This window comes from Spermophilus citellus (assembly GCF_964194105.1).
Source record: "Spermophilus citellus genome assembly, chromosome: 11".
NCBI lineage: Eukaryota > Metazoa > Chordata > Mammalia > Rodentia > Sciuridae > Spermophilus > Spermophilus citellus.
The window spans coordinates 72,765,642-72,793,337 of NC_138192.1; the positions used below are offsets into that span (position 1 = coordinate 72,765,642).

At 40.4% G+C, this 27,696-nt stretch overlaps 1 protein-coding gene across 4 annotated transcripts in view; it reads left to right on the forward strand.

The window, feature by feature from the left end:
• The first annotated feature begins 2,962 nt into the window (after positions 1–2,962).
• The window catches only part of NOSTRIN (nitric oxide synthase trafficking), a 56,683-nt gene continuing 31,949 nt past the window's right edge, over positions 2,963–27,696 (forward strand). The window contains exons 1-3 of one of the 4 annotated variants that reach the window (XM_081260473.1): positions 2,963–3,138; positions 12,417–12,502; positions 24,900–24,983. In XM_081260473.1, coding sequence (XP_081116599.1) covers positions 3,112–3,138; positions 12,417–12,502; positions 24,900–24,983 — 197 coding nt within the window. In that variant the 5' untranslated portion in view covers positions 2,963–3,111. Of the gene's footprint in view, positions 3,139–12,416; positions 12,503–14,465; positions 14,606–24,899; positions 24,984–27,696 lie in introns of those variants that run through there. The other 3 variants (XM_081260472.1, XM_081260474.1, XM_081260475.1) reach the window with 3 other exon arrangements.

Below are 27,696 nucleotides of genomic sequence, written 5' to 3' on the forward strand. Positions count from 1 at the left end.
TATCTTGTCCTGGGAACAGCCAGGGTTAGGCTGATGAAAGCAGGTTTAGGCTGGCTACTGTGGGTCAGCCCATGGTCAACCCCCAGCCACCCATCCACCCAGTATTGCCCAGGAAGCTGCTCTGCCCAGCCCTTCCAGGATCAGCAAAACTGTGAAGGTGCAGCATGAGTGAGCCCAGAGGAGAGCCGAAGAATCACCCGTTAACTCACAAATTTGTGAATAAATAAATCCTGTGTCATTTGAAGCTGCTGGCCTTTAATTGTTAAGTGGTATTATTGTGACAAGACATAAATGATATGACACTCTTTTTCTGACCTCTTTTTCAAACATCCCTCTGAGAAACTGAATAATCATCAATCTGCATTTAGCCAGGAAATCCTGCAAGTCTTCCACAGGCAGGGGGGTGGGGGGGAGTACTGAGGTAAGGTGGACATATTCTAAATTAGCAGGTGTCCAAAGGGAAAGCCAGTTAACCTCAGAGAAAGGTGCAAGTGAGGAAAAAGGGTGTAGAAATGCCCTACAGGTCTGCATCTGGCCAAGAAGATCACAGTAAGCTTGGTGTGATGGCATTTCTTACAGAAACTGGCAAAGAAGGCTGTTATGGTTTAGATATGAGGTGTCCCTCAAAAGCTCATGTGTGAGACAATGCAGGAACATTTAGAGGTGAATGTGAGAGTTGTGACCTATTTAATGGATTATTCTACTAATATGGGTTGACTGGGCAGTGACTATAGGCAGGTGGGGAGTGGCTGTGTGGTAGAGATTTTTTTCAGAACAAAGGAGAAGATAATGGGGCACCATCAGTATCAATGTGAGCCTTCCACAACTCAGTTGTAACATGGTTTCTACTCTGCAGTAGAGAAATAGAATGCCCAACCAGGAATGTATTACTTTATATGGGAGACAAAGAACTAGTATATAAAAGGAAACTAACAAAAGTATATAAAAGGCTCAGCCTTTGGATGAGAATCCGATGAACCAGTGCTGGCAGAAAAAAAAAAAGAAAATACTGCTTCCTGCTGATAGTTCTGGTCTCGTGTCTCAGTTCAAGAATCTCACAACAACTGGAGGAGGTAGGTCACTGGGGGTGGGGGTGCCTTTGAGGTTTATATTTTGTCCTTGATGAGCGGAGTTCTCTCTGCTTCCTTGTTGCAGTGTCCTGCGATGCCCTCCTCCATCCCGCCCTGCCACCACCATGTCCTGCCTCTCCTCAGGCCCAGAGCTATGGAATTGGCCGACCATGGACTGATCCTCTGAAACTGTAAGCGCAAATAAGCTTTTCCTCCTCTTAATTGTTCTTGTTGGGTCTTTTGGTCACAGCCACAAAATCATTGACTAAAAAGAGACTGAGCTCCCCATTTTGACTGAGCTGGAACGAAACTTAGAAAAAGAGCAGCAAGAAAAAATGGGGGCAGGAATCACGGAGAAGACATTGAGCTAGCAGTCCCAGGACTCCAAGCTCAGGCTCCAGAAAAATAAAATCTCTGAGGTCAGTGAAGCTCTTCAGTGGGAATGTGAGTCATTTATAATCAGACAATGTCTTTCATTATGCTGAGATGCTTTGTTAATTGCAAATTGGATGATTTTGAACTCTGAAGTATTTCACTGCACTATAAATAGAACTGCTTTAGTAAAGGCTAGGGTCTGCCCTTACTGCCTGCAAGTCAGAGCAAAGCTACCCACAGCCTATACATAGCTGTCACTATTCCTTGGCCACTAGTTGGTAATCTAAGGATTGATTATTGAGACCACACGTGTTGAGAAAGCAATAAAAAAAAATAAGTTCCTGATGGATGATTCCTAGTTCTCTCCATCCTTTTGAGCAATGGAGAATGAGGCAGGCAAATCTGTCTTACATTGATAGCATAGCCACTTGGTCCTATTGTGCTGGCTGGGTTGAGTTTGACCCTGAGAGACAGTTCATGTATGGCCCCCATTCCTGATAATCTTTTTTGGACATTTTATAATCATAGTTCTTTTGGCATAGGTTCTAGTTGTTTGGTACCTAGCCTTGTGGTGAGCAGGGGTATGTTGGCTTGGTGTGGGATGGGGCTTTGGGCTTCAGGTTGCTGGTTTACTTACTGGAAGGTATGTTTACAGACAAGCTGTTTGCTATCTCTAGAAATTAACTAGTACTAACAGAAGCAGTATTTGTTTGGGTCTACAGGATGTAAAATGTCAAAGTAGCATGAAATATGTTATGTTATATAAGACGTCCCCCAAAACCTTATGTGTGAGACAATATTAAAAAGTTTAGTGATGAAATGATTGGATTATGATGATCTTAACCAAATCAGTACATTGATCCCCTGATAGAGATTAACTGGGTGGTAACTGTAGGCAGCTAGGCTGTCACTAGAGGAAGTGGGTCATTGGGGGCATGCCTTTGGGGTTTTATTTTTTATCTGTGGTGAAAGGAGCTGTCCCTCTCTTCCCCTGGCCCCTCCCTCTCTCTCTCTCTCTCTCTCTCTCTCTCTCTCTCTCTCTCTCTCTCTCTCTCTCTCTTCTCTCTCTCTCTCTCTCTCTCTCCTTCCTGGTGCCATGTTCCCAGCTGTTTTCCCCTGTCACACTCTTCCTCCATGATATTCTGCCTCAACTTGGGCACACAGCAATGGAGTCAGTCATCTAAGGACCGAGACCTCTAAAATCATGAGTGCTAAATAAACTTTTCCTCCTTAAATTTGTTCTTGTCAGATCTACTAAAAGTTCACTAAAACAAATACAGAAAATTTTAAAACATAATTAATAGAGCTAGCTGAGATAAGTCCTGCTCCTCTGCACTGGGCACCAGGATTGTGGGTCCATTTTACAGCTCAGGCCTTCCTCCCCAGGGCTATACTCTCCAGGCCTCTGTGTCCCGCCCAGAGTGTTTGCGGATGTCATTCTCACTATCTTCCACGGGCTCTCTTGACCCATAGCAGTTCTTTGCTTTTTTCAGGAAACAAACTGGATGAAAGTCCAGGGGCTGGGACTTCCTCCTTGGTGTGTTTGACAAGGACTGACGTATTCTAAGTCCTTTGAATCCCGGAAGTCCAGGACACACCCGGCTTCGATTGCACTGTCCAGAATGCTGGAGTGTAGGTAAAAGGACAAAAGGAAAAGCATTTCAACATGAGAGACCCACTGACAGATTGTTCGGTGAGTAGCTCAGTGGCAGTTTGTGCACCTGTGTGTGTGTGTGTGTTGGGGGGGGGGTGTAGATTTCTCTACTCCTGGGTGCCAACTTCAGAAATTTGAGACGTTCAGCAAACAAATGGGTTTAGATATTGGCTACAGTACAGGAGTCTGTGGTTTCTCTTTGGTTTGATTTTATTTTTTTTAAAGGCCTTTCTAAGAAATCTCAGTAATTGTCATCCTTCATTCTCATATTTGTGGAAGAAGTTTGAGTAAATATATAGCATCATATTTAGATCCAGATGGTGGCTGTTTGGAAAGCAGTCTTAAGATCAATGGTGCCAACATCATGTATGCAGTTGATACAAAAACACACGGAATGTGTGCAGCCAATTTTTCACTTTGGGAATGGAATCAGGGAGGTGGGAGGTTTTGCGTTTCCCTTCTGTGTGGCTTAGAGTTGGGGATCCCAAGTCCTTGCAGAAGGAAGATCGACCCTGCACCCTGTCAGCAGTGGTGCTTCTCAGACTGATTTACCAGTGTGGTTGCTTCAGTCCTGAGAGGATGACCAAAAACACAGGATTGGCCAAAAGCCCAAAGACATTATGAGGTCCTTAAGAGCAGTAGCAGATATGACGTCGGGGGACAAGAAGCGACTTAAATAAAGGGAGGATATATTTATTTAAAAAATAATCAAGGATTATCAGTGTCTTTGACCCAATAAATGCAATATAAATGGTACTAAAAAGTTAAAACTGGTGGCATTGGAAGCAAGGGATTGTAGTCATCTTTCATGTATTTTGTTTAAAAAAAAAATGAGGAGAGACATATCATAGGGTTTGTACTAAAGCCATAAAGAAAATAATCACAGGAGGATTATTGGTTTTCTTCCACAAAATAAATAAGTTCAAGGATCAGAGGACCTAAATGAGATAAACTAATAAATGGCTAGTAAGATTAATAACGATAATGTAGTAGCCAGCTCTGCCTAATTTAGTTTTTAAATATGAAAATAAGACATTTTTAATGTAAAAACCTATTCCAACAGTATAGTTGCATAGAGATGTTAAAAGTGAAACTTTCCCCATTTTTTTATCTCAGTCTGAATCTCCTCTCCATTGGTAATTATGGATAATTTTTCTAGAAGTCATTTATCATTTGATTATTTTCTTCTCCATGGGTTTGTTCTCTCCCTAAACTGTTAAAATCTCTCGTGTCTCAGCATTGGTACCAGAGGATGTTTTGTATTGTACAAGGATGGTAGGGACAGAGATGATAAATGCAGGCAGAAATGTGGCACTAGCATCAAGTAAGAAAGTTAATGCCCAGTGCCAAGAGGAGAATGTAATAGAAGAGAGGGTAACTGAGGCTAGGTTCTATCAAGTTTTTTTAATTTAATTTTTAAATTTTAATTTGTTATACATGATAGCAAAATGCATTACAATTCATATTACACATATAGAGCACAACTTTTCATATCTTTGGTTGTTATACAGAGTCACACCATTCATGTCTTCCTACATGTATTTAAGGTAATGATGTCCATCTCATTCCACCATCTTTCCTACCCCCATGCCCTCTCCCCTCTCTTCCCTCCCCTTTGCCCTATCTAGAGTTCATCTAATACTCCCATGCCCACCTCCCCGCCCTGAGCCCTATTATGAATCAGCAGCCTTAAATCAGAGAAGACATTGGGCATTTGGTTTTTTGGGATTGGCTAACTTCACTTAGCATTATATTCTCCAACTCCTTCCATTTACCTGCAAATGCCATGCTTTTATTCTCTTTTAATGCTGAATAATATTCCATTGTGTATGTATACCACATTTTCTTTATCCATTCATCTACTGAAGGGCATCTAGGTTGGTTCCACTCTATCAAGTTTTTTAAAAGAAAAAGAAACTGGCTTCATTTTGGTGGGCGGTAATGGTCTTCAGGTCAGGACCTGGGAGAAATGTTTTCTTTTAAGCAGCTCTCAAGACATCCCTTGCCTTTGTGCCCATTTAAAGTTCCACTCCCTGGGGTCCTGAATAGTTCTTTGCCCTCTTCTGAGCCATTGTGCCAAGGACTCTTGTCCTTATCCACAACTCTGAAGGTCATCTCTGTGGGCCCATTGCCACCAAAAGTATCCGGGAGTCAAGAGGGGGCGGATATCCCTTCAGCCTAGGTTTCAAAACCCTCTAAAGGCAGAGCATATTTATTTATTTGCAATTGTTTCATCTTCATCAAGTGTTCGAGTTGATTTCCTGATACAATTCCAGCTTGTACTTGGGGAACAATGCTCTGTGAAGATGAGGCCACGGTTTGAGAACATAATAAACAAGGGAACAGACTACAAATGGACACTTCATGAAATATTTACGTAGTTATAAAAGAACCCAAAAGTTTAACCACCTGCAAGATGCCCTATCCCATGAGTCCCTAGAGTTACACCGAACACAATTCATTGTCTTAGCTATAGTTCTTAACTTTGTGTACACTAGTGAATTCCTGTATGGATCTCAGTGGGCTACATGGACTTACATGGGAAAAAAATCTGTATTTGTACTGTTTGCTAACTGAAATGTAGAATTGAATTTCCTTCAATTCTAGATATAAGCAACAAACCTCAAAACTACTACCAAGGTCTGCGACTGAGTAACCAAAGTCACAGATATTTTTCTATAACATTACATTATATTCTCAGCCTTATTTGGAAATTTGATAATTCTTTAGACTTGTTAATTTAGTATTATAATAAAAAGGTGCACATATCACAATCTTAAAAAATGTTTTTATAAATAAATATAGTTTAGTTTTCTTTGTCATCCTGTTATTTTATGCATTTAAAAATATTATTCTGAGGGGCTGGGGATATAGCTCAGTTGGTAGAGTGCTTGCCTTGCATGCACAAGGCCCTGGGTTCAATCCCTACCACCACACACACACACACACACACACACACACACACTATCAGCTTGAAAGAGGCAGGTCAGCATTTATTTTGAAATTATTGTCACCAGGGTAGTACAATGATTGACTAAATGCAGGGTAGGGCTTTTAACTGATCTTGAGAGTGTCAGAACTTATTTAAAGAAAATTTTTTAAAGTTCTGCTTTTGAAAAGAAAAAGAATTGGCTCTGGGCCTTGATCCTCTGAGCTTAGCTTCTAAACCTAAAAATATGTCAAGTGAAATCATCTTCAAATCCATGTGCAAGGAAATAGGATCAAATTATCCCCAGACAAAAAGCTGTAGCCCGCTTCTTGCTTCAGATGCACTTATATAGTTTCCAGGTAGGGCTATCAAAGCAAGACTCTGGTCTCCACACAGGCAGCCTCTGTCCTGGAACCAGGCTGTCCCTCAGGTTGGTGATCAGGTTCAGATGCCAGCTGAGCTGCCCATCTTGGTGGCTCAGCCTAGATCACTGGAGCTAACTCAGAAGCTGCTAGCGCATGGTCCATGGCTCCTGAGGGCTTCCGATCCACCGCAGAGATGGAGAAGGAAGGTTGAATTTGGCATGGCTGTCATGTGGCCCCTGGTAACCCCAGCATGCCGTAGTAGATGAGTAACATGCCGTTTCACATTTCTTAGGCCCCGGTTTTGTTATCTGGGAAATAAGAGGATTATATCACGTGCTCTTGATAGCCAACCACAGGGATTCCAAATATCACACAGATGGTTAATAAATTAGAGGGGTAGTGTTTTGAAATATTTCCCCCAATGAATCAGCATCCACAGTAACATAGTGCCTGGCATGGGAAAGGCATCAAGCAAAAGCTTATTTAATTAAATGTAAGCGGAATATCACGGTTTCTTTAACACCAAAGATCAGCATTATCAACCGGCAAATATTTCCATACGAACATCTAGAATAAAAATAGTTTTCTAGAATAACTGAATTTGCCCTTCTTTATCATTCAAACTGTGGAAATCTAGAAAAAAACAGCTAGGCCAAACTCCATATAGACATTGCATATTTTTTACAAGTCCTCCATCTAATTATTCATGTGCTGATCGCCTAAATTAATCATTAATAAATGGTACTGAAAAGCTAAAATTAGTGGCATTAGAAGCAAAGGATTGTAGTCATCATTCATGTATTTTGGTAAGAAAAAAAAACCTGTGGAGAGACAGATAAAGTGTTTGTATTAAAGCCATTTTTTTTGTAATGGCAATATTTATGCAACACAATTTGCTCACAAGTGCTGGGCAGAAACTTTTTTTTTAATGACTGAATAGTAGATGTCAATGTAGACCAGTTTTCTATGGGAAGATATTCTTTTAGGGCCTTAGAAATGTTCCTAATGTTTTATCACCAGCCTGAAATCCTTTTATCAGGGGAAAAAAAACCTCATACATTTCTTTCCTACTAATTAATGGATGCAGCATGAAATATAAAATATAAAACATGCAGCATGGAGATATATATAAAATTTATATTAGATTTTTTTTCCTGGAGTGCATATTTAAAAGGGGATTTGGTGTTCAGAAGCTTGATGGGAGTAGCCTTCTCGTGCTGGTTGATGACATTAAGAGGCCATCTGTACTGCTGATAACCAGGATCAGCACTCTAAGTAAACTTAGTTGATTATACTGATTAGTCATTTATAAAAATATTTGATTCTGATGAGTTCTCTAATTGATTTGCTCATTCACATTTCTAATCCCAGTTCTGTCCTTATCTAATGAGATTATCTTCAGTTCTTTGGGCCCTGACTATAAATAAGTGGACTCTAGTGGTTTCCAATCTGTACTTCATAGAACGCCTTCAGAGAGGGGTGGGATGGAAAGGGGTGATAGGAGAAGGGGAGCCCAAGTCAAAGCAAGAGTTTTCATCCCCTCAAAGCAAATAATTGCCCAGATTTTCTGCTTCAAGTCTGAGTAGATGGTACATGATGAAAGGTACAGAAATGTTCATTCTAAATAAGGAATTCTGCTGAGAAAATGAAAGTTTTCTTAACAACTCTTTTAGTTATTGATGTCACTTTTATCACAATCTGGATCAGGGTTTGTTGGGGACCTTCCCACACATTGCACATAGGGTCAAAGATAAAGATTCTCTCCATTGCTGTTATAAACAGGACATCCCTTTCTTATCTGATGACTAAGTTAACAACAACATAATGTATTGAAAATCTTCCTGACTTGTGTATACCTGGGTACAACAGAATTCAGGTAATCCCCTCAGCTCTTTGAATTGGCAGAGTATGGCTGAGAGGATGAAGCCATGGATGGTTTCTCTGCTGAAAACAACCTTGTCCAATTTTCCACCGTTTCCAATTTAAAAAATTTCTGTATATGCCATGATGTAAAAAAAAGCTAGGAAGTACTGATCTATTAAATGACAAAAGATCATCCTTCAAAATCGATACCTGGCAGCCCAAGGGCCAATGGTAAACCAAGCTTTGTTTGTGCACCCCATACTTTAGAAAACTGAATGTGAATGCCTTTGGGGATACAGACCACTCTTTGCTTTGCCACAGGCTACCCCACCACCCCTGAAGGCAACTGGTTTATAAACATTTAGGATGGCCTGGCGGCTTGCTTGGTATGTTTGGGAAAGGCAGCACCCCTGCAGCCATAGCATAGAGGATTCTTAACTGCTTTATTCATTTTTTCTTTAGTTATAGACAAGGTTTGCCCTACATGTCCCCATCCTCACATGTGATGACCAAGGCTCCCTATCCTCTCCCCAGGACTGTTACGAACAGCTGTCCTTAGGTGACATGGACCTGTGGATCTTTTCTTAGGCTGTTTTATCTTGGGATTCCTTCCACTCTGAGTTCTCCTGATAGGGGCTCTTTTCCTTTCCCCCTCTGAAGGTCTTGCATCCCTCTAATCTATCTCCCCACTGTGCCTCCCCCCAACCCCACCCCCAGCCCCAGTCTTATATAGTATTTGAGAGCAGAAAAACTCACCTTTCAAGCATGAATCCACATCTCTCTCTCTCTTGTCCATGGCTCCATGGTTTCTTTGCTAGGCCTTTGCTTCTGCTTTGCTGAGCCTAGAAAAAGAAAAAGCCAGCAGGATCCATAAAAATATACAGCTTAATACTGGGAGGCATTTCTAAATAAATCAAATAAGAAAGTCTCAGGGTCTGTAAAGAAAATCATTAAAGTTTATAGAACATGAAATAAGATTTGAACAAATTGAAAGACTATGTTCTTGGTTGGGAAGTCAAAATACTATTTAAAAAGTCTATTTCCCTAATTGATATATAAACGTAATACAATTCCAATTAGGATCCCAATGGGCTTTTTTTTTAATTGTAATTAGGTAAATGTTTATATGGAATAACAAATGCCCAAGAATAGCCAAAGAAATTATTTTTAAAAAAATAAGAAATACTTGCTCAAAGAGAAAGCAGAAAGAAAATGTTAATATTTTTATAAATTAAGCCGAAAACATAATAGGAACTATTACTTTCTACATCATTTTTATTTTATGAAACAGAAATGTTTCATAATTTAGAATCAAAAGCTAAAAGACTGAGTTACAGCTATGTTAAGCCGCATAATAGAAAACCCCTAAATAAGAATGACTTTTAAAATAGCTTGTATTTCTCTCACACAGGAAAATAAGTCCCAAAGTAGAGAGTTAAGGGCTTGTGCATTGGACTCCACAGTCATCAGGGACACAGGCTCATTCTCTCTTCTGATCTATGATCTTAGCCCATGATGTTCAATCTCAACACTACTTTATGACATGGCCCATTGTTTTGAAGCCCAGGAAACAGGAAAGAGGAAGAAAGGTCCTTCGCTGAACATACTGACAGATCTGGCTATCCTAGGTCTCATTTCTCCCACATCTTCTTGGACCACATTTAGTCAACAGCTGTACACTTCTGAGTGACGGGGGCTGAGAAATGACTTCATCCTGGAGTATATACCCTGCTGAACACTTATGTACTCTCTTCTCCTGGCTTCAACATGTTTTGTGGGATCATCTTACATGTTACAGGAAGAAAATAAAGACTTAAGGAGGAATTTAGTGAAAAGGTTTAGGTCATGTAAGAGTAAACAAAATCTTGACTGATTTTCTTTCTTGTGGAATTCTCAAAAATTTAAAAAGCACCAAAACTTTCCCAATATACCTGGAAATACTTTCCCAGTGTATCTGGAAAGGGAGGAAAAAGCCTTCATAATATCATGTCAATCGTAGAGGGCAGGTTAGTTTAATTGGAAATAAAAGTCAGAAAGTTTGGTTACTAAATTGTGATTTTCTCTCATAATCCTCTGAGGAGAACCATTCCCACTCCATGACAGAAGCTACAAATCAGAACCCCATTACACATATGTTTTGCTTGCACTGCAGATAGTTTTTACATTTGTGAATTGTTTGTTGCAATTTTTTTTAAATCCCATTTCAGATGAAAGTCTGGACTTCAGCTTTTTTTGAATATACTGACAGATCTGGCTATCCTAGTTCTCATTTCCGTGGGACAGTGATGGCCCAGAGCTGTTCAGATAGCTGTGGCTGCAGCTCATGGGCCCTGCCCTGGCCCGTAGGCATTCAGGTGCCTAACTGGAACCTGCAGGTGCATGAGTTTGCAATCCCTGCCTGAGGCTAACAAATTCCCTATACTCGTTTTTTCTACCCTCACCACTGTCTTTGTTTCAACAGAGGTATTTGCTACTCTAGGTGGAATATTTCTTATCCAAAATGCTCCAGACCAGAGTGTTTTAGATTTTTTTTTTCAGATTTTGGAATATTTGCATATGCATAATAAGAGAATCTTGGGGAGGAGACCCAAGTCTATACAGGAAATTCTTTTATGTTTCATACACACCTCATACATATAACCTAAAGGTAACTTTATTCAGTAATTTTACTGCCTCTGTGTTTTGACTACAACCTGTCACATGAGGTCACCTGTGGAATTTTCCATTTGTGGCATTGGGTTAGAACTCCAAAAGTTTGGATTTTTAAAGTATTTTGGATTTCAGATTTTCCAATTTGGATGCTCAATCTGTACTGTTTATCTTCTAAATATTATCATAGCTTTCTGTATTAAATTTTGGGGAAAGTTATAATTAATAGATAGACAGATAGATAGATAGATAGATAGATAGATAGATAGATAGATAGATAGATGCAGATATAGATAATAGGACTTAGGATCTATAAGACTGTATTGGTTTGTTACATACCTCTATATAGATACTTAAATCAGGTCATTTTGGGGGTTCTTTCCTCCTCTGCAGCATCTGTTTGATACTCTGCTAGTCCATATGCTAGGTATATTTGTGCCAAGGCTTCTGGGCCCTGAGGGTATCCTGCATGTGATTGCCTGCCATTGACAAGGATCTCAGTAACTGTGAATTTCCTTCCCTTTCCCTTTTTAATATGGGGCTCATCTGAATGCTGCAGGCACGTGAGCCCTGGAAGAGGCTGGCTCATTATATGAGCCAAGAGCCACAGCACAGTACTCTATCCACACAGAATTGCAGCCTCTTACATAAAATCGTTCTGAAAAAACACAATCTGCAATGGCACCTCCTGGGTAGAGAGTATAGGAGAGTGTGTTAGAGGCATTCATCATCTAATTCACCTGTTTTGTGTCAAATAAGCTGCAGGGTCAACTGATATTTACCCTCTCTGTTTGGGCACCGCAAATGTGTTGTCATCAATGTCTGCACTTACAAATAAAATATTCAGAATCACATTGTGGAGTTGAAAAAAAATGGCAGAACCTTATTTGAAATTCTTGTGTCTGCAGGCTTAATTCATATAGGAATGAATTTATAAAAGTTTACTTACAAATTTACAAGGGTTTGGTTCAAATAAAATTATTTATTTTACTCATTACTATAACATTCTTACTACTAAAGTAAAATAAGATATAGGGGCCATAGAGGGAACTAGGCCAAAATTTTATTAAAAAGTTATTCACTTACATTTTTGTATCTTAGCCAAAAAAACAAAAACAATAACAACAAAAAAACCCCTCACTTTAGCTGTTCATCTTTTGCATCCTTTGCTTGTAAGCCCAGGAATATTTTGGAGTTTTGGGGGAGAGGGCACAAAATGATCATGTAGTGTCCTCCAGAATGTATTTTTGACCTTCTTGAAAACAATGAGGGTGACAGGAAACCAACTCAAGTGTACCCCACTGATGAATTGTTTGCACTTGGCCTAGGGGAGAAACAGAGAAACAAAATTTGTTTTTTAAAAGTTCTCCAGGAGAGATTTAATCTTTAAGAACTCATTCCTCTAGCTACACAATCAATTACATGGCACTTGTCATTAGCGTTCTGAATTTATGGGTGCTCTGTCTTTGGAAGAACTCATCATCCTCCTGTTCATCTTTTCTCTTTTTCAGTATAATAAGGTATACAAGAGCCTAAAGGAGTTTTCTCAAAATGGAGAGAATTTCTGCAAGCAGGTCACATCTGTTCTTCAGCAAAGGTACAGAATGCACATTTGGGATGAACAGTTCTTCCTCTGTAGTTGCAGCAAGAGATAGGACCAGAAGAGTGTTTACTGTCCTGCTTTCCAGAACACAGTGTGATAGTTTGGTACTGGAGAGATTGGTTTGAAGAATGATTCTCCTCGACTGGGCATTTATTGACTGGACACCATAAAAATCAAGGAACAACGGGAGGGAATTCTGGTTAGGAAGGCTTAGTCGAGTCTCCTCGGATTCTTCAGACTGAGTTTATCACCTCTTCAGGGGCCCACTGTTGTGTCTGATGTCTATATTGTACTTTTCACACTGATGGCAATGATGAGATTGCATTCTTTGCCTCCCCTAAAAGGGCGAAAGCTGTGTCTCACCGTTTTTGTAAGATGAATTCTTGGAGCCTGTCTCTGATTTCTTTGGTAAATTATCAGATGAATGAATGGATGGAGGGATGAAAGTCATCATTTTCAGTACCATTTTCTCTTAATATTAGGCATGATCAAGTAGCGAGCTGTTCACTGTGCTGAAGAGAACACATTGAACTAAGTCAAAAAAGTAACAAAGGGTCACTGCTTAACGTTGAGAACCCAGGGACTAAGTTGGCTCATAAGTGGTTTTCAGGCCTTTTCCCCACCTCTAGGCAGTTCTATAATAAGCAATTCTAAAGAGATCTTTTAGAAGAGATTGCTTATTTTTTAAGGTAAACTTTTTCAATCTTAAAATATTGTATACGTACCAAAAGATAAAGAAGCTGTGGGTTAATTTCTTTCTGTATTAGTGGGTCAAGACCAAAAAAGAATATGTACTCTATCAGAACCAAAGAATGAGGCCAAAGAAAGACTTCAAGCACTCAAATGGGCTTTTATTAAAGAAAAATCAGGCTTTTCAAATGGAATCAAAAGGAAAAAGTTTTTAAAATATGGGATTATTTCCATCCTAACAGTCCAACTACTTTGGTCCCTGAAAGGGAAGAGGGGAGAACCCATCTGGGAAGGTATTTCTTTTATAAGACAACATTTTTATCAGTCTCAAAGAAAATTGTTTAAAACAAGACCAGTTAACTCTTCTATAAATTCAACTCATTACTTAGGTTAGACAGCATCTGCCTCCTGCAGATCAGAGAGAATCTGAAAACAGATTAGCTGCTCCTGTGACCTGGATTACCATCATCTGGTTTTTATTTTTTGGTATCCAAGAGTCCAAAACTGTGCCTCAGAGAGAGCTGTGAGGACAGAGGCAAGGGACAAGTATGCCGGCTGCTAGATTGTTTTTGCAATTGATGCTTTTCTACGCCTTTTGTGACACTAACTTGGTACAACCGAATCATTTACTGAGATGCCACTTTTGAGGTGCTCTCTACAGATTCCCGATAAATGTACATTTTCAGTATCCCCTGGACCTGAGCTGTCGAGTTTCCTCTCCTTGCTCAGCTGTTGATTACATAGTTAACCTGAGGGATGTTTGTCTACATGGAAGAAGATGGTACTTTTGGAGAACTCTTTTCTAATGAGCTCAAACACCATTAATTTGTGGACATGTGGCACACTGTGTATTTTTAGACTGTATTCTTCCATGTCAGTTGGCAAAGACAGAGTTCATCTCCCAGGATTAGATCATTTCTCTCCCACAGAAGTGGTGTGATTCTGGTATCTCCCTCTGCCTGTTGTACTTAAACTAACCCCACATAATAACTTAGTCAGCAACAAGGTTGACTGGTCATAGCATAGCAGGTATTACATTCACCTTTACTCCCCGTTCTGCGATTCAGAAATGACTTCCTTAGTCATAAATAAGATAAAAGGTGAGTTCCTTCCAGCTGTCAAGAAACAAACCCAGGGTTTACTTCCTGTTAGGTGTGTGGGGTGTATTACAAATAAGTCAATGATACATTTCCCTTACATTAGATAAATACACGGAAAGCCAATAGTCTTTGAAAGAAGCTATCCTGTTTCTTAGGGTTTTGGAACAATAATGGGAAGCACCATAAGACAAGTAAAATAGTTCTCTTAGACACGAGAGAAAATCATGACAGCAAATCCAGTGGCCAGCATATTGGAAGATATTAGGAAGTAGCCCATTGGAGCTTCTTTGCACAGAAAATGCATTTAGTAAGTATTTGTAGATGAATGAATAATTATGTAAAAGATTATTAAGGGATTGTATTTTATTATTACTATTCAGACATTATTAGAACAAGATCTTTATTGTCCTTGGAGATTTACATTTCCGAACACTTTACCTACGAGTCTATTGAATGTGGTTCTGGTGGGCAGAGTTCTGAATTAGGATGGAGAAGTGAGAGGCAGCATCACATTGGAGTTGTAAGTGCAGACACTGTTTTCTCTCTACACTCAGCTACCTTCTGGCATTCATTCTAACTAAAGGTGATAGAAAAGTGCAATTGTTATTGAAACCCCATTTTTCTTGGCTATTCTGCTATTCCCGGTTATGCTTAGCTTCTTTTATCCAAGAAATTACTTGGGTTTCCCTTTTGTTTTGCAGTAGCAAACTCAGATTTGGCCAGAGACACACAACAGCTTCTACAATGCCTAATGCCAAGGTCCTTAAGAGTTCACTGTAATACAATTACAGATCAGATTTAAGGAGACAAAGACACATTCCCAGAAACTATGTTTGGCTCCCTTAACCCTCATAGCTAATATTTAAACAGGCTTTGATGGGAAAATCAATTGTTCCTCTGAAAGGAAGCTGAAGATCAGATTTCCAAATGGCAAGAACCATTGCTGTGGACATTAGAAAAAAAGAATAAATAAGGGGATGTACTTGACCATTTATTCCATCCACAAACCATTGCAGACCCTGTTACCAAAGACATTAAAAAGCCCAAATAACTTCTTTGATAAATCTCACCTTTTCTACCCAACTCATTGTCCTGGGTGCTCTAATTCCCACAGCCTCACTCCCTTACATATGGATGACTTCCAGATGTACATTGCTAGGCAACGTGTCTGGATGGACTTCAAGACATACCTTCAACATTAGATGGAATTCTCCCTTTCTCCTCAGTCATGGAATCTCAAAGTTAACCTAACCAAACAGAGTTCATAAATTTTTCTCCAAAGGAGGCATTCCTTCTAGATATTTTACCATGATTACTAGGACCACAGCCTACTCAGTCAAGCCCAGCCCCCAGAGGCCACTCCTTCCCATGATTCCTTCTGTCTTAATTCATGACCATGATTTAGTATTTCTCTCTTCTGAACCTCCTTTATATCTATAGTTTTCTTTGGATTTTATGGCTTTCTCCATTGTTCTGGAAAAATTCTTGCAAGCCAGTCTTATGACTGCAGGACTGAGTTACTGTCCTGCAGCTGTATGGTTTGTACGCTACACAAAGCACCTGGTTGAGCACAATAAGCGGAGGCAAAAGTTGAATCCACTCTCACCCTGCTCTGTGCCATCAGAAGGCTTTTTCTTTTCCTAATCCAGGCAGAGTTCCCTCAATTTGTGGGCTGGCTGACTGGTATTCTATCCCTGTCTCTATGTATCTTCTACTCTGTGACCAGGACCCCGTTGAAGACCCTTCAAAGACTCCCATGACTTTCAGGATAAAATTCAGCTCTCATGGCATTTTACAAAGGACATGTGAGATTTGAGCTCTGCTTTTTATCGCATCTCTCCCCATCTCCCCATGATCCCTGATCCCCTCCTCCTCACTGAACTACCTGCGATCTCCTCCTCCCCACTCTGAGTCCTTCCACTGACACCACAGGCAGGTGCCTATATTAGCACAGGTGGTGTCACCCGCCTGATCGATACATCTTCACCTTCATTGGCTGACTCCATTCTTCATGACCCAGTTGTCCCACCGTGGAAGGCCTTGACTCTAGTTCCTAGTCTGAAAAAGTGTCCCCTATTTCTATGTGCACAGTGAGCATTTACCTCTGCTCTATCTTTAACTGTCCTACACTCTTATTATTCTTTGTTCCCTTCTCTTCCTCTCCCCTTGGAAGCTGAACTCCTTGAGGATCTTTGTGTCCCATGTGACTAGCAGGGTCCTGGCACAGAGTGGATGTTCAGTAGATGTTTGCTGAGTGAAAGAATGTGTTAACGTCTGAGCTGCTCTGTGCCTTTAGTCACTCATAACTTTCAAGAAGTTAAAGTTAGGCCACTTCTTAGGAGCAATAAATGGTTAAGTCAGAGCCATTCACTGACATCATACTGTACGTAGCCTATTATTTTGAACAAAAGTTAGAAAAAAAAATGAAATCATGGAAGAGATCATTCACAGACCTGGCACTGTATTCGAAGGGTCTTGTACTTGATCTCTTTACTTTAGTCCTCACTACCCAAAGTGGCATATGCATACTCTTATCCATTCCTGTTTTATAGATAAGGTCATGGCAAAAGTGAGGCATTAGGCTCCTTACCCAGCCTAACCCAGGCTCAGTGCACAGGCCTCTTCCAAGTGGGCAGGCAGTTTCAGGCACTGCTATGGGGGTTCCAACATGATCAGGGGGTCTTGTACAGTGTTCACAGAGTCATAGGGTCCTCCAGGAGCAGGGACCTCAGTGGTCATCAAGCCCAGGGGCTTTAAAGCCCTGTGGCTCAAGGGATCTCTGAGGAGCCCTCAGCACCTATTTTGGGGGGTAAGGAGGAGGCTAGGTGGGCAGACTCTCTCCTTCCTCAGTCCCTCTCCCAGCTACTCTATAGCAGCTTTGCCAGCAGTTATAGAATATGCTCCTGTTCAGTATCATATTTTGTTTTGCTAATAAAAAGCTTTGAAAACTGCCTGTCCTGTCCACTTGACCTGACTCCCCCCCACTAAAAGACTTTCTCCCTGCCCCATTCACACAGAAACACTCAGCTTGGGAATGAACAGATGTGTTGGACTGGAAGTTCTTACGTGTTCCCTGGGTCAGAGAGAGCGGGCAGAGACTTGATGAGACTCTCAGCCTGGACATCCAAGAAGGGCGCCATCGTGGCTCATCCTCCCATTTCACCTTCTTATATTATTCTCAGGAACCAGAATCAAGGCAGTCAGTAATGATGAAGTGGGCTAGCCAGAGAACTCAGCCACTTGAATCACAGAGCTTCAATTTTATTTCAATTGCCAATCACTAACTTTAATTACTTTATTGTTAATTAATTATTTTTGTGGTCTTAGTGATTGAATGCAGGGCCTTGTGCATGACAGGCAAGCACTCTACCACTGAGCTACACCTCCCCCTAGCCCTATTTGTTAATTTTTTTAATTACACATAATAATCGTACATACTTAAGGATGAAAAGGGATGATTTGATATATGTATACAGTATGTGATGATCAAATCAGAGTCATTAGCATATTCACCACCTCATACATTTATCATTTCTTTCAAGAACCTCTCTTCTAGCTATTTTGGAATATAGAATATGTCATTGTCAACTTACTCACCACACTGTGTGATAGCACACCAGCACTTAGTCCTGTCTTCTTGAACTGTGCACCCATTGGCCTCATTCACACCCTCACTGCTCTGTGTCCTCCACCTCACCAACAGCCTCTGGTAACTTTTCAATAATCTATTTGTAAAATGAGCTTGTGACTATCTTGTTTTTATTGGTTCTTTTTAGTTATACATGACAGTAGAATTCATTTTGACATAATTATACAAGCATGGAACCTATCTTGCTCCCCTTCCTCTCCCTTTTTCCCACCCCTTGCTCCCTTCCTTCTACTCGACTGCTCTTTCTGCCATTTACCCATAGTTATTTTTTAATTAATTTCTTGCAGTATACATGATGGTGAGATTCAATGTGGAATATTCATATAGCTGACACAGCTTAAAAGGAAAACAACAGCATACCCAGCCCCAAACCAGAAACCGTTGCTGGTGCGAAGAAGGAGATAGAAAATAGGGGTGATATCACAATGGAAGAGATTTCTAAAATTCTTTCTTAATTTATAAAGAAGGGAGGGCTCTTTCATTTGCTCTTTTGTTAATTATTAGAGATTTATTATTATACCTACTAGTTGAGTTCATCCCAATGAACTCATACAAGCATGCAAATCAATTTTAGTTCATGATCCCCCATTCTTCCTCCCCTTTCCCTCCCATGCTCCCTCCTCTCTCCCATTCTCCTTCCTCTATTCTACTAGACTTCCTTTTGTTCATCTATTAATTTATATTTGATTGTTATCCTATTCTTCTCTCCCCCTTCCTTTATTTTACTCTAACTTCTGCATATGAGAGAAGACATTTGACCTTTGAGTTCCTGAGTTGGCTTCTTTCACTTAACATGGTATTCTCCATTTCCATCCATATACTAGCAAATGCCATAATTTGATTCTTTTTAATGGCCGAGTAGAACTCTATTTTAGATATATGCTACAATTTCTTAATCCATTTATCTATTGACAAGCATCTGGGTTGATTCCATAATTTAGCTGTTGTTAATTGTTGCTATAAACACTGATGTGACTATATCGCTGTAGAATGCCAATTTTAGATCTTTTGCAAAAATACCAGTGATGGTTCTATACCTAGTTTTATAAGGCGTGTCCATACTGCTTTCCAGCATAGTTATACTAGACTGCAGTTTCACCAACAACGAACAAGTGTACCTTTCCCCCTGCCCCAACCTCACCAGCATTTATTGTTGTTCTTAGTCTTGATCATTGCCATTCTCACTAGAATGAGATGAAATTTTAGTGTAGTTTTAATTTCCATATCCCTGATTGCTAGAGATGTTGAATATTTTTTTCATATATTTATTGGCCATTTGTGTTTCTTCTTTTGATTTTTAGTTTAATTTCTGTTTAGTTCTTTTGCACATTTGTTGATTGGGTTATTTGTTTGTTGTTGTTGTTTTGGTGTTAAGTTTTTGAGTTATTTTCATATTTTGGATATTAATCCCCTAACACTACAGTAGCTGGCCAAGATTTTCTCCCATTCTGAAGGTTCTTGTCTCGTACTTTTAATCATTTTCTTTGCTGGGCAGAAGCTTTTTAGTTTGATGATATTCCACTTATTCCACCTGCTTTTTTGAAGTACAAGAAGGTCTGAGCTCAATTTTAATTAGTTCCTCACAGATACAGGGCATAATTATGGTGTTTTTTTTTAAACCACTTTTTACAATTAAAGCAAAGTCCTCTAAGATTGATTATGAGTCACTTATATTATTCTTACAGTTTAATTTGTGCTGTATCTAAAATATTGGATCTAAAACCACATATTTTCCATGGCTTCTTTCTTTCAAAAGGAGAATTGTTTTAAAAATCTAAGTCAAATATTGGCCTTTAACTTTATTGTTTTGTCTTATTTATTGGTTTGTCTTTATTAACTACTAATGAAAATATATTGACCTGCCTTGCATGCTGAGAAGAAATTAGAATATAAATGGATTAAAAGCCAGTGTATGTCATTTCCCTGGTTCAGAATCTTCAAAACTCACTTGAGTATTTTGAGCTAGTATTACCCATCAAAAGGCCACACATCATCAATTTTACATGTGCCAAGACAATTGCCAATGACATCTTCACTCAAATTAGAAATGGTGGATGTAAAGTGGAAAGAAAAGAAATAAGAAAGAACTAGACAAGTAAGCACAAGACACATCCAAGCTTGTTCCTGATTATTTTTATGAGGGAAAAAAAAATATTCCATGTCTTGTTCGAGGTGAGCTCTGCTCCCTGGACTCCCTATGACTGTGGTAACCACAATAAAGCAACTCCATCAAGGGACTAGGAAGAAACCAATCTCGGAGGAGGTGTGTGTTGCTGCCTCTGTCTCAGGAAAGCACCAAAGGCATCTATTTCTGTTTGGCAGTTACCCTGAAAGCATGCGTGTGTGGCTTCCCTAGACCATGGCACAGAAGAGCTGCATAGCAGTGATTGCCCCCTGACAAACCTTCTGACTACAAAAATGACAGCTCTCTCCTCACTTGCCACTTCTTATAAAAGTGATTTTCTCTGGATTAGAATTGAACCATTAGTATCTGTTAAGGTAAAAGGCATTAAGAACCAAAAGTCTGCAAGACAATGTCCCACCCTACTCTTCATGCTTTATCTCAATACCTTCTGACTTAGAGAGTGGAGTTGTCCGCTGAGTTTCCACAAATGGTCACTAGGGCTTAAAATGCAAGCATAGAGGGTTACAGCCACTCTACTTGGCTAATTTGAATGCTGATTCTAAAACCCTTGGGGGTCATCAATAAGTGGAAAGTTGAGAGTCTAGGGACACAACTGTGCTGATCAGAGAGGTGGGTCCAACTCAGGACAGCCTCAGAGAGTTAGGCTGATGACATTTAATGTCAGAGTCCCCTCCTTTTCCACTATGCCAGAGACTCAACGCTGCCACTTTCCACTGCCCAAATGCCTTCCAATTGCACAGATGCCTTCAGTAGAGGTCCTGGAAACATGTCAGTCTGCACCTAGGCATCTGTGAGGTGGATCTCTAGCTGCTAAGCCACCAGGAGCTGTGGAGCTTCAGAACACTGCAATTAAAGGCACGGAGTCCATTTTAAAAAGTGCTTTTGTTTGACTTCCCCCTTGGTTCTCCCCCTGCAGTCTCTTCCCCACAGCCACAGGTGGGAGAATGGAGTGGTTACTCAAAGGTACCCAGTCAGAGGGCCCAGGTTAGAATCCCAGCTCTGTCACCTCCTTCATGTGTGTCCTCAGGCGAGTGATGGAGTTAACTCTGGGCCCCAGCATTCCCTCCATGAAATGGGTAAAGGAACTGTGCCAACCTTGTGGGGTTATGGTGGATGAAATGAGGAAATACACCTAAGACACTTAGAATGGTGCCTGGCACGTTTTAAGTGCTCAGTAGAGGCCGGATGTTGTTAGTCCCTGTGCAGACAGCAAGGTCAAGCATCAGCAGCAACTAGGCGCCACGTCCTCAGGCCAGCACCAAGCGCGTGCTTTTCCTGGAACAGGATCACAGGAAACTTCCATCTGCATACCCACACGCCTGCCCTGCCACAGAGGCCTGACATACTTGAATGTGAAGAGAAACCTTCCCACCCAAGAAATGCCATTGAACCTCCCTAGATTGGGAAAGCCAGTGGAGATACCACAGTGTTCAGTAGGACGATGGCCAGACTCAAAAAAAGTGCCAGCTCACCCCTGAACAAGCAAGGACCCTGTCCCTTTCCTGCTGACAAAGCCCAACTTTTTTTTTTTCCCCAAGCGAATCCAATTAACAATATAAAGGGAAGCAACACTTCTTTTTGGTGGTTATCCTTTTTATTCCTGGAAGCCTCCAGAACACTTCGTACAGCCTGCAAAAACATCCAGCAAGTGAAACTGAACTATGATGAGGAAGAGGCTGTGCCTGACAGGTCACCTGCCCTTAGGAACTCTCTGGGACTTTCTGTGGGGGAGACAATGGACCAAAAAAAAAAAAAAAAAAAAAAAAAAACAACCACGCAGATTCCTCCCCCTGTACCGTATACCTCCATAGACTTGGGGTGCTCTGAATATTTACAGACCCCTTTGGGTACATAATAATAATCAGAATAATTAATATTTGCTCAGGATTTGTTTTGGGCCCAGCACTCTGAGCTGAACACTATAATTCATCATAATGCTTTATGAATGGAAATGAAAGCAAGAATAGAATGCTAGTACTAAAAACCCCTTTAGTGACAAGGGACTAGAAATGGGCTTATGTGTTAGGAAGCAGTTTACTCTGCTTAGGGCTAAACACAGCTCAGACTATTCTGATGCATATAAATTGGCTTGTCAGTTTGATATATTTGAAAGTTGTGAGGCAAGAACAGACTTATAGTGAAGAACAGTAAGAATTAGAATCCAGACCTGGTGAGAAGTTCATTCATTGCTTCATTCACATTATACATACTGAGGAGCTATTATGCACCAAGTGCTGTTCTTAGCCTAGAGAGTCGGCAATGAACAAAAGAACTCTTAAGCCTCATGGAGCTATTTGCATTTTATGGGTGTTCACAAAAGTACACTAAAAGATCATAATGTGATGTAAGATAGTGATAAGTGCTAGGGCATAAATAAAAATGTAAGGAAATAATGACAAGGATCTCCTTTTAGATAGGGTAGGCTCTGAGGAGATATCATTTGAACCAGACCTGTTTGGTGTAACAGGAAGCAGAATACCATGTGGCCATGCAGTAGAAGGAGTACTCAGCAGAGGACACAGCGGGTGCAAAGACCCCGAGGCAGAGTGGCAACTGGCCACTGAGCAGGAATAAAACAAGGAAAGGGGTGTCGAGAGGGAAGGGAAATCATAAAGGGAGGGGATCAGAATATGTGGGACCTTCCAAGTCAATAGCAATTGTTCCAGTTGCTGTTCTCCTACTAGGCATGGGTTATTATCACATTTTAATCCTCACAAAACATAACACCACCTCACTGACTAGCACTCTTTCTCTCTCGCTCTCTCCATTAATTGAAGGATATTTCTACAGCAGAGACATCTATTTCTAAATATGATGAGATGTTTATTTGCCAGCTTCATTACTTAAAAATTAGTTTCCTTAACTCTTCATTTTTAAAAAACTTTTTAGAGTTGTAGATGGACAAAATACCTTTATTTTATTTATTTTTTATGTGGTGCTGAGGGTCAAACCCAGTGCCTCACATGCTAGGCAAGTGCTTTACCACTAAGCCACAACTCCAGCTCCTACCTGGGCAAGTTCTGATAGCAAATGAGTGTTTTCTACACCTATGCTTTAATATACATCCTATAATGGTCTTTCTTCCAAAAAAAAAAGTGGTAAAAATAAGTAGAGATGTTCTAACAAGGAGAAATGAATTTTAAAAAATTATAATAGATCAATGCTCCAAGGTCTCTGGATCCTATTTATAAAAGAACTGCCAGTATTTGCTTGATTTACAACACTAAGTTCAATTTGTGTGAAAATGTATAGTTATTAAGATAGTGTTACTAAAGAGTTCTGGGGTTTTACCAGATGAAATTAAGTACAAAACAATTTTGAAGGTATTTGATAATTAAAAAAAAATAGAACTAAAAACTAGAAAAAATGCAACAAAACCTCTTTGGGTTTCTATTAACAAATACAGATCAAAAGTAATTCCCCACATTTCCTTTATCTGCAGTCAAAAGTGAGGTGAATAAGATTATCCTTTCATCGTTAGCTATAGCTGGGCAGATAAATAGACCATGGTTCAATCAGTTTAAGGCGAGAATGATCCAACAGAGCCAAGGAGGTTGCCTTTGGAGGGAGGCAACCTTCTCCTCTTGCTGAACCTTGTCCTGCAGAGAAAGTCATAGAAGTTTTCTTTTCTAAAAATCTGATGTCAGCCTCACAACAACTTTCCTAGATATGGGTGTATGTCTGTAGTCCCAGCTATTTGGGAGACTGATACAGGAGGATTCCTTCTAAGCTACTGCTTTGTGAGTTCAATCATATGGTATCATTCTATTTCCAGCTATTATAATCTAGAGCTAATCTGATTAATGTTACTTCTTTTTTTTAATCTTTTTTGGGGGCTACTGGGGATTAAACCCAGAGTGCTTAACCACTGAGCCACATCCCCATCCCTTTTTAATATTTTATTTAGAGATAGGGTCTTGCTGAGTTGCTTAGGACCTCACTAAATTGCTGAGCCTGGCTTTGAACTCGTGATCCTCCTGCCTCAGCCTCCCCAGCCACTGGGATTACAGGTGTGTGCCATCATACCTGCCCAGGTACTACTTCTGTTTCTTACCAGCTGTGTTAGTTTTCTTGGGCTGTTATAACAAGTTACCACAGACTGGGTGGGTGCCTTGAACAACAGACTAGAAGTTGGAGATCCAGGTGTTAGCTAGGTTGGTTCTTTCTGAGGACTATGAGGGAGAAGTTGTTCCATGGGTGTCTCCTGCTTCAGGTGGTGTGCTGGCAATCTTTGGCACTCCTTGCTTTGGAGATGCACCATCCCGATCTCTGTCTTCATGTTCATGTGTCATGCTCCCCTTGTGCATGTCTGTCTCTGTGTCCAAATCTCTGCCTTTTATAAGGACACATTGTATTGGGTTGAGGCCCACACTGTTGACCTCATCTTGATCTTCATTTGCAAAGACCCCCATTTCCAAATAAGATCACAATCCCAGACACTGGGGTTCTATCACCAGTTACAAGTGTGAGCTTCGGAGTCACAGGCCTAGTTGCTATGCAACTCTTCAACTCATTACCCATGTGATTGAGAGTTTCTTAAATTCTCTTGATCTTCATTTGCAAACACAATATTTTTGGGGGAGACACAGTTCAATTCATAACACTGCTGTGAAAGAAGGTTAAATAAAATGTTCTCCCTTTATAGAATCCTTTTCCATATCCTGAAGGGTTTGTCTAAAGACAAGAGGGTCCTTATAGGAAGTCATCTCTTCTTTATGTAATCATTGAGCCTGTGTGTGGGTGGGTGGGGGGGTGGCTGACTTCCAACCAGTACATGCTATTTAACAACTATCCCTTTGCTAACAGGGCTAACCTAGAGATGAGCTACGCCAAAGGGCTTCAAAAGCTGGCAATCAAGCTGAGTAAAGCATTACAGAACACAAAGAAAAAGTAAGTATGATGGCAGAGGTAAGGCAAAATCATTCTTAAAAAGAATACACAGTGTCCCCAGCTTCCTCTTCTCAATGTGGCAGGCCCACGCCGTCAAGCAGGCTTCTGGTGTGAGAGCACTTACTCTGTACTGTACACTGTTAAGTGCTTGGCAGATGCTCTCATTTAATCCTCACAACAACCTGAGAGCTCTTATAATCATCCATCTTTACAGAAGAGGACTTGAAGCTTGGAGAATTTAAGAAACTCCCAATCACAAGGGTAATGAGTTGCAGAGTTGCATAGCAACTAGGCCTGTGACTCCGAAGCTCATACTTGTAACTGGCTTGGTGATAGTAATGTAGTTAAATCAGGAGATCTTGGGAAAATGTGAATTCTTTGTTATCTCTACCCTTTGGCCTTTGACAAGCAACTCAACCTCTTTGTGTCTTGATTTCTCCCCTATTAGATGGAGTGTGATGGAGTATATGTGTCCCATTGTGTACTTGTGAATGTGTATGTGTGTGTGTGTGTATGTGTGTGTGTACATCACATGCATGTTAATTGCAATAACAAGTGTGAAAAGCTGGCTTGAACCTTGGGTACAAAAAGTTGTTGGTTCACATTCTCCTCAGAATGAAGCAGATTTCTTCTTTTGGAGGACTGAAGATCCGGGTATTCTGAAAGTGGTCCATTAGTGATAATTGGCTGCAGAGATTCTTGACTAATGCATACAGATGTGACCCCTAAACCGTCAGTGCTATTTCAAAAGCTACTTACCATAATGAAAGAGAGAAAATGAACAGAAACAAAGAAGGCTTCTGGAGCCCAAATTCCCATTTCTTAGATATCACCTGACTAGATGTCACCTGTAATTGCAAATGACAGCTTTGAAATGGCTCTAGCTTTTAGCTTTGTTTTTATATTTAGGATAGCATTCTGGTAAACTGCAAAGGAGCCAGTACAGCACAGTGGTTGGGTACAGATAGGCTTCTGCCTATACTGCTCTGGTTTAAATTCTAGCTCTACCACTTATCAGACTAGTGGCCCAGGACAATTTATCTTCCTCTCAGTGTCACTTTAAAATAGAAATAATGTCTATCTCCTACAGTCTCAAGGAGTAAATGAGATAATACAGGTATACTGAGCAGGGTACCTGACTAGGAGCAAAAGCTCTGTAAATGTTCATTTTGTCTCTGATTCTAATTCCTTAATGAGAATTATTCCTCCTCAGGAATAAGAGGTGGAGGAGTGTGTGTGTCTTATTATGCTGCAACCCCAGCATCCAGCATAGTACCACCAAAGAGTTGGCATGTCCGGAATGTTCTATTAACCAGCATCAGTATATTTTCTAATAATCATCAATTGAACTTTTGCATACCAAAATCTGTTTTAGGTACTTACTTGCTCAGATATCCCAACGTGTTTTTATTTTAAACTATCAGTTGAGGGAGGGTCAGAGGAAAGTGATTCTGCCAAGGTCACACAAAAAACACAGGAGGAAGGGTGCCTCCAGACCCAGCCCCTCTGAGGCCAACCCTCCAGGTCTCTTGCCCTGCTCTCCAATTGCTCTAAGGGACCATTGGAAGACTCCCCCAACATTGTGCCTGGCATCCTTAAAGAAAATACACACACACACACAACTCTATCAAGGATTAATTTACAGGCAGTACTAAGCACCAATCTGAAGCATTTGGTTTGGTCAATTTTGACACATTTGTACTGTGTAACAAACCAAAGCCCAAACAGACATTTTTATCATGCTGAAAATCCCCAGCGTCTGTCTGTAGCTCCAAACAACCACTCATCTGCTTCCTGTCAATATAGATTTGTTATGTCTTTTCTGGGCTTTCCGATTGCTGGCAGCACACAGTAGGTCCTCTCTTGTGCCTTGTTTTGTTCCTGTCTTCAGAGGTGTAAAAAGGTCAGGATATTTTGGTCCAGTTCTCCCATTCTCTGTCTACAGGGTGCAAACTCAGGCTTTAGAGAAGAAGACCTCTGCACTGTTCAGATTTTAACCAGGATGCAGATTCCTCCTCTCCCTCCTCATTAGAATCAACATGGGCTCTGTCCCTGGAGGTTATTAATGCAATAGGGTTCATTCTCCTGACTGTTGAAGGCAGGCTATACACCTGCTGCCAGGAGCTGGATCTCTTCTATGGGAGAAGATGGCATCACGCTTTCTAATCCTCCTCCTCTGCTTCCGGGGAGTTGGCGGTGCTCCCTTTTGTGTTCAATTGGAGTATCTCTGAAAGGACCAGGAAAGGTCTGAGATGTTGTACTAAAAGTTGGCAGGGAGCAGAAGCTGGATCCCAACCCCAAGAGCAGCAATCAGAACATGAGCAGGGTGTCAAGTCCTCTGTCACTTAACTTCTCAAAGACTCACAAGTTTATTCATCTGTAAAGAGAGGAAACTGAAGAGATTGTCTTTGAGGGCCTTCTAACCCAGCATCCTATCTCCCATCTGTTCTCTTCCTCACCTATTTGATTTGCCTGATTTTCTACAGACATGAAATGGAAGATGAAAATCTAAATTTAAAAAATTATGGAGGTAAAAAATAGTATATATAATGACTATGGTGCACATAAATATATTGGCAGAATTTAATCTCCTGGAGAAATGGAAATATGCTTATGGAAGAAAATCCACTGACAGTGTAACACAGTATGCTTCGTTTCTCAGAGTTCACGGGAAAATCATACTTACTCTTGTTCATCTCCCCGACCCCACCAT